Below are 8,095 nucleotides of genomic sequence, written 5' to 3'. Positions count from 1 at the left end.
GAAGCAGGTGATGAAAAATTGCCTTTTCATGTATTTCGTTTCCATAAATTTTTTTATGGACTTTTAGGCTATGAAAACCTTGCCATCCTAAAAGCCAAAATTAATACTAACAATCATGCGTTAATTATTAACAACCAAATCTTTCCGTTTTCTAAATACCGCGTAAATTCAGTAAACTTTCACGATCAGAAGGAAAACCTTTTTGAAATATGCACAACAGCAAACGGTTCTTTCCTTATTGATAGGGACATTTACCTCACAAACAAAATAATACTTAAACCGGGAGTGTACGAAGCGATAAACAATAAAGCCACGGTGCATCTCGTAGCGAAAGAAAAGAATGTGAAATGCTCTCTTAGGCCGTTTGCATGTGAATGTTTTTCAATGACGCAGGAGGAAAAAGATTTCAAACTTAATTTTCCTGCTGAACATATGAATAAGGAAGAGAGGAGGCTGCTAAGCAAGACTTTGAAACCGTACAAAGATGTTTTCTTCGCGGAGAACGATAGATTAACGTTCACCCACGAAGTCAAACACAATATTAAAACCACTGATGAATTACCAATTCATCAGAAAACTTACAAATATCCATATCATCTTCGAGAAGAAGTCTCGACGCAGATTCAAAAACTGCTTGAGAGTGGAATTATTAGGGAGTCCTCTTCTCAATGGACGTCCCCTATTTGGGTGGTACCCAAAAAAATTGATAACTCGGGTAGACGTAAGTTTCGCATAGTGGTCGACTATCGAAAACTCAACGAGAAAACCCCGGCAGATCGATATCCGATCCCCGAAATTAGTGAAATACTAGACAGACTTGGCAAAGCACAATACTTTACGGTTCTAGATTTGGCAAGTGGTTTTCACCAAATTGAGGTGAACCCCAAAGACGTGCCAAAAACGGCATTCAATGTTGACCACGGCAAATACGAATTCGTTCGTATGCCGTTCGGGCTGAAAAACGCCCCAGCAACATTCCAACGGCCGATGGACTCGGTGTTAAGGAAACACCTAGGCATACGCTGTTTTGTATACATGGATGATATCATTATCTATAGGGTAAACGCACCATTAGTGGTGGTAGTGCCAGTAGTGGTGGAAACTTGAATTATTCCATTATTTTTGCATATTTTGGTACAAGTTTGATAAGTATCGAACTACCAGTAACAGTATTATTTGATAAGTATCTAACTTGTATCAAAATCTGCAAAAATAATGGAATAATTCGAGTTTCAACCACTACTGGTACTACCACCACTAATGGTGCGTTTACCCTAGTATTAATTTACAAACTCATTTGAGTGATATACAAAAGATTCTTCAAACTTTAAGAGAAGCTAACCTGAAAGTGCAATGTGACAAATCCGAATTCTTGAGAAAAGAAGTTGAGTTTTTAGGACATCTGGTCACAATAGAGGGTGTTCGTCCGAATCCTCAAAAGATTGAATCAATTAAATCCTGGCCTTTGCCGAAAAATCGAAAAGATTTGAAATCATTTTTAGGGACCATCAGTTACTACAGACGGTTTATCCCTCGCTTTGCCCATATTGCAAAACCAATGACCTCACAATTGAGGAAAGAAGTGAAAAATATCAACATTAGCCCCGAATATGAAAAAACATTTGAACTACTTAAAGACATCATGTCTAGTAATCTGCTTCTCACTTATCCTAATTTTGAGGAACCGTTTATTCTGACAACGGATGCCTCAAATGTCGCTATTGGTGCCGTCCTATCCCAACTTGTGAACGGAGTTGAACGACCTATAGCGTATTTATCCAGAACATTGTCGAGAGCGGAGGAAAATTACTCTGCCACCGCCAAAGAACTTCTCGCAATCTATTTTGCAGCAAAGACATTTCGACCTTATCTATACGGAAAACAATTTACAATTTATACTGATCACGAGCCGCTCACGAAAGAACTGAAGCTCACAGATGCTACAGGAAGGGTGACGAGACAGCGCTTGTATCTTGAACAATTCGATTTTAAAACTTTATATATTAAAAAGGTAAACAGAACGTCGTAGCGGACGACCTATCCAGGATCCCAAAGGCGGAAATCAACAACCGGGAGATGGAGAACGAGGTTTACGAGGACGACAACCTGTATGGAACTTCACCTGTGAATAGGTTTAAAAATCAAATCTTTTTAGGGTAACCGATAATAAACGAAAAAGCCCGTACTTATTGGTTCAAATTTTTGCAGGCTACACCAGGCACGTTTATCACCGACCATAACTACGATGAGGAAAGTCTGACCGGATTCCTTAAGGAACATATCAATCCAAAGATAACAAATGGTATATTCGCACCATTGGAGGTGGTGAGACTCTGCACAAAGGTTGCGGACAAAATTTTTCGAAAAAAAGTCAAAATTGAATATTGTAATCTGAAATTGCCGGACATAATTGAACCAAGGGAACAAGAGAAATTTATTAAGCGAAGTCATAACTTCAGTCATCGAAGTTGTAAAATTGTTTACCACGAAATTAGTAAATCCGTCTTCTTCCCCGGACTTTACAAACAACTGCAAGACTTTTCTAGAAATTGTGAGGACTGCAGACTAGCAAAATATGAAAGACATCCATTTAAAATTCCGATTACAAGACGTATGTATGACAGACCATTCGACATTATCTACATGGACGTTTTTATAAATGAGACTGAAAAATTCCTTACCATAGTCGATGCATTTTCGAAATTTTCACAACTATACAAAATTGAAAATGAACAAACAGAAACGATCATTGAGACGTTGACACGTTATTTCTCAACTTTCGGTATTCCAAAGCAAATCACATGTGACCAGGCATCAGGTTTTCGTAATCCGACAATGACAGAATTTTTAACCGACCTGGACATATCAATACACTTTGCAAGCTGTAGCAACAGTAACGGAATTGTTGAAAGATTCCACAATACTTTAATTGAAATGTATCAAGCAAACCGAAGAAAAACAATCGAGCTAAACCTATATGAAGGGCTAAAACTTATTGTAGCACTATATAACGAAACCAAACATTCCACAACAAAGCTGGCCCCTAGGGAAATTGTGTACGTAACTTCCAGTTCACTTAACAAACTCAAAATTTCGAATGACCATAGTAGGAAAATTCAAACAGCTTTAGATAACATTGAAATGACTGTCAAAAAGCATAATTCCAAAATTCTTTGTTTAAGCGAGGAAGAGTATAAGAATATTGAAAAACAAAAAGTATACGCAAAATGCAAAGGGAAAGCAACATTATACAACAATAGATATAAAGTAGCAGAAATAACTGACCAATCTCCCAAAACGATTACTGATTAAAATCAAGTGAAAACTCATAAAAAGCATTTAAAACGAATTTTGTAATTTCAGGCTACTCTTGCTGACGAAAGGACAGGCGGACATATATATACACGACATAAGGCGAAATCCCATTGTGATACTTCCTATAGGAACAGCCAGAATTTGCAACAGCTATCTGAGAATTATACACCCAATCGATCTAGATCCAATAGAACTAACCATCAACGATCTCTATTTAAAAGCTCAAGAAAAAATTGTTAACGATAAAGTTCTTAATCCCATTATAAGATCAAAAATTGAAAAATTATCCCTATCATTCAGAAAGATTAAAATCGTAGAAAAACGAGTAAAGCGATGGGACAGCTTAGGAACAGGATGGAAGTATATTTCAGGAAGCCCAGACGCTGACGACTTAAGACTAGTGAACGCGACAATTAATACAATAATCGATCAGGAAAATAATCAGATTAAAATTAACTCTGGACTAGATGTTAGGATCAGGAATATTACATATAGCATTAACTCACTCATCTCGAGATACAACGATCTTTCATCGGACGTCAACGAAAGGTTTTCATCTATAAACCTACTGCTCAATATCGACGAACTTACTCAGCAGATAGAGACTATAGGAGAAGCCATAACCTTGGCTCGTTGGAACATCCCTAGCAGTCGCCTGATTAGCCTAAAAGAATTGACCGTCGCTCAAACTATGTTGAAAGAACAAGGATTAGACATAGCCACAGCGGAGAGCGTACTAGAGATTGCACGAGCATATGTTATAACAACTAAGAATTCTGTAAGGTATATCCTGAGAATACCCAAGCTAACGAACGAAATTTATTCTCTCTACCAGATCGAACCAACGATATCAAACGGAACCAGAATTCATTTAGAAGCAAACTATTATTTGAACGGAACAACGCCTTACTCTACAAGATCAACATGTGACCGGAAAATAGACCAATTCATATGTCATTCTAATCAGCTCGAACCACCATCGAAATGCATCCAAAAATTGATGAGCGGTTCGTCAGCACATTGCCCGATGGAGAAAATTTATGGCCATGCTTCATTGGATATCTTTTGGCTCAATTTCGGTGTCAACCCTCGTTGTGATCGGAATTACGCTAAGCTGTGTCGTCAAAATACAATCGACCAAGAAGGCAACTATCGTTATTCAACAAGGCAATCAGGAGACGAACAACAAGGATGAAGCTAATCCATTAGGCGGATCAACGCGAAGCATCAACATGGATCACCCGACCAGGCAACCAAGATTCATCCCACAATAGCGGAGGACCGTGAAAGTCGAGGACGACTTTTCTTCAAAGGGGGGAATCGTTATGTTGGCGTATCGTGACAACGTGGCATATCACGCCACATGTTTGCACCAATAAAGGTGCAGGTAGGGTAATTTAGCTATGTAAGCATATTTAGCAATAAAACCGCTTGCGCGTGAGGTGCTAATCCTCTTTCATCGCGCAGCAGTCTAGGTGTACGTTGTGTTGTAAGTTTTTAAAAAGAATACCGAATCACTTTGGTAGTTTTGTCTGAGCGTGTCCAAGCAGTCGGAAGCTTGCTTCCGGTGCTTCGAGCACGGACATAAAGCCTGGAACTGCAAGGGGCCAGATAGGAGCCAGTTGTGCAGGAGATGTGGCAGTGCTGGCCATAAAGCAAAGGACTGCGCGGAGCCTCCCAAGTGCCTGATCTGTACCGGTAAACGGGACGCAAAGCACGTAACGGGAGGTCCATATCGCGTCCCTGCCGGAAACGGCAACTGGGTCTCGGATAGGTCTGCGACGGCGGCTATATGAACGACAAGCAGGTTCCCGGTTCAGGAGGTTGTGTCAACTGCAGACGAGGGATTTGCGGTTGCCAAAGTGGGTGGAGTGTTCTACTGCAGTTGTTATGCTCCGCCGAGTTGGTCTATCGAGCAGTTTACGCGGATGGTAGACCGAGTATCAGTTGTGCTGACTGGTTTAAGGCCGGTGGTTGTGGCGGGAGACTTTAACGCTTGGGCGGTAGAGTGGGGAAGTCGTCGCACGAACCATAGGGGTCGGATTCTGCTTGAAGCTCTGGCAAAGCTTAACGTAGATCTGGCCAACGTCGGCAACACAAGTACCTTCAGTAGGAACGGTGCGGAGTCTATCATCGACGTGACTTTCGGCAGTCCTGGTCTGATAGGAGACTGGAGGGTAGATAATGGCTACACTCACAGTGACCATCAGGCGATCCGCTATGGTGTCGGTCAGATAACGAGGCGGCAGGTGGCGAGTAGAGCCAACACTCCAACCACCCGTGGATGGAAGACATCATACTTCGATCCCGAAGTATTTGTGGAAGCGATCCGGAGAGTGCGGTGATCGCGGTATGCCCGATCCGAACGCTGATCATTTGGTTGAGGTGCTGTCGCGATCGTGTGACGCTACCATGCCTAGGAAAGATCGACCTAGGTATGGCAGGTCACCGGCTTACTGGTGGACAGATGAAATGGCGGAACTCCGCGGAGCGTGCTTTCGTGCGAGGAGAATTATGCAAAGAGCTCGTTCGGATGAAGGCAGGGTTGAATGTCGAGTAGCACTAGTTGCTGCACGCGCAGCGCTCAAGAGTGGGATAAAAGCTAGTAAACGAGACTGCTTTGAAAGGTTATGTGCTAGTGCCAATGCGAACCCGTGGGGTGATGCCTACAGGATCGTAATGGCAAAGGCCAAGGGTGTGATGGCGCCCGCTGAGCAATCGCTAGAGATGCTGGAGCGGATCATCGAGGGCCTCTTTCCGCGCCACGAGTCAAGGCCCTGGCCCCAGGCCGCTGAGTCGTCCCACGGCCGACGTTCCAGTATCTCAGACCATAGCGTAGGATGGTCGGCCTCCCAGCCGAACATCCAAAGTAACGTGGACGACGGCGGTTTGGAGGTCGGGGAGGAAGTGACGGTTACGAACGAAGAACTCATTGATATCGCTAAATCCCTAAAGGTGAGCAAGGCACCGGGGCCAGACGGTATCCCGAATATGGCTATTAAAACGACTATTTTAGAGGCTCCCGAATTATTCGGGGCAGTAATGGATAGATGCCTGGAAGCTGGCCACTTCCCGGACAGATGAAAGCGACAGAACCTGGTCCTATTGCCGAAGCCGGGAAAATCTCCGGGTGTCCCCTCGTCATATAGGCCGATCTGTCTACTCGATACTGCCGGCAAGGTGCTGGAGAGGGTTATCCTTAACAGACTCGTACAGTACACGGAGGATACAAACGGTCTGTCAAGGAACCAATTCGGCCGGTGGATGCCATCTTGTCTGTCACTAAGACAGCCGAGGTGGCAATCCAGCCCAAGAGGACAGGTATTCGTTATTGCGCAGTTGTCACGCTCGACGTGAGAAATGCGTTTAATAGCGCTAGCTGGGACTCCATAGCCAGCCTCGCTTCGGAACGTCCAAGTGCCGGTGTCGCTGTACAGAATTCTGGAAAATTATTTCCAGAATCGTGTGCTATGCTACAACACGGAGGAGGGTCAGAAATGCGTTCCAATCACCTCAGGGGTTCCGCAAGGTTCCATACTGGGCCCGGTGTTGTGGAACGTCATGTATGACGAGGTGTTGAAGCTAAAGTTCCCGGTAGGGATGGTGATTGTCGGCTTTGCGGACGATATCACCTTGGAAGTCTACGGTGAATCTATCAGAGAGGTAGAGTTGACGGCTGCCCACTCTATAAGCATTGTTGAAGATAGGATGCGATCCAGGAAACTGGACCTAGCGCATCATAAAACGGAGGTTATCGTGGTGAACAACCGCAAGTCGGTGCAGCAAGCAAATATCAGCGTCGGGGACTGCACTATTTCGTCAACGCGGTCCTTAAAACTCCTTGGAGTCATGGTCGACGACAAGCTCTAGTTCGGGAGCCACGTCGACTATGCCTGCAAGAAGGCTTCCACAGCTATTTCGGCATTGTCTCGTATGATGTCTAATAGCTCTGCGGTATGTGGCAGCAAGCGAAGGCTTTTAGCCAACGTGGTCCAGTCCATACTCAGGTATGGCGGGCCGGTGTGGTCATCGGCGTTAGGTACCAAAAGCTATCTAGCCAAGCTGGAAAGCACCTATCGTCTCATGTGCTTAAGAGTGGCGAGTGCGTACCGCACAGTTTCACATGACGCAATCTGCGTCTTAGCGGGTATGATGCCTATTGGTATCATCATCAGCGAGGACGTAGAGTGCTTCAACCAACGTGGAACTAGAGGCATACGGAGTACCACAAGATCGGCCTCGATGATCACATGGCAGCGGGCATGGTCTGATTCCACAAAAGGCCGGTGGACATATAGACTTATCCCGGAACTATCCGGATGGGTCAACAGGCGCCATGGCGAAGTCAACTTTCACCTGACACAGATTCTGTCAGGGCATGGTTGTTTTAGACAGTATCTGCACAAATTTGGGCATGCGGAGTCCCCCGAGTGTCCCGAATGCGCGGACGTTGAGGAAACTGCAGAACATGCTTTCTTCATATGCCCTCGTTTCGCGGGCGTGAGAAGCAACATGATGGCAGTTAGCGGACAGGACACTACTCCGGATAACTTAGTCCAAAGGATGTGTTCTAGCTCGGACGTCTGGGGTGCGGTCAATGCGGCTGCTACCCAGATCGTACTTGAGCTACAAAACCGCTGGAAAGCCGATCAACTGCGAATAAACAGCCTAACTACCATAGTCCAGTAGTTATCTAAGAGCGTGCGTTAAGCACAATAGCCCCTCCCTGAAGTAATACCGATAAGGTGGTTCCAGGGGGGACTAAGGCTGGAGACTCGAG

General features: G+C 44.5%; 1 protein-coding gene across 1 annotated transcript; it reads left to right on the top strand.

Moving 5' to 3' along the window:
• The first annotated feature begins 1,642 nt into the window (after positions 1–1,642).
• LOC128735956 (uncharacterized) lies at positions 1,643–4,510 on the top strand. The gene is made up of 2 exons (XM_053830438.1): positions 1,643–1,770; positions 3,364–4,510. The coding sequence occupies exons 1-2, from the start codon at positions 1,643–1,645 to the stop codon at positions 4,508–4,510; spliced, it is 1,275 nt and encodes a 424-aa protein (XP_053686413.1).
• Positions 4,511–8,095: the final 3,585 nt, after the last annotated feature.

Source organism: Sabethes cyaneus, chromosome 2 (genome assembly GCF_943734655.1).
Source record: "Sabethes cyaneus chromosome 2, idSabCyanKW18_F2, whole genome shotgun sequence".
NCBI lineage: Eukaryota > Metazoa > Arthropoda > Insecta > Diptera > Culicidae > Sabethes > Sabethes cyaneus.
The sequence above is the reverse complement of the archived record's forward strand: the minus strand, read 5'-3'. Positions and strand labels throughout refer to the sequence as shown.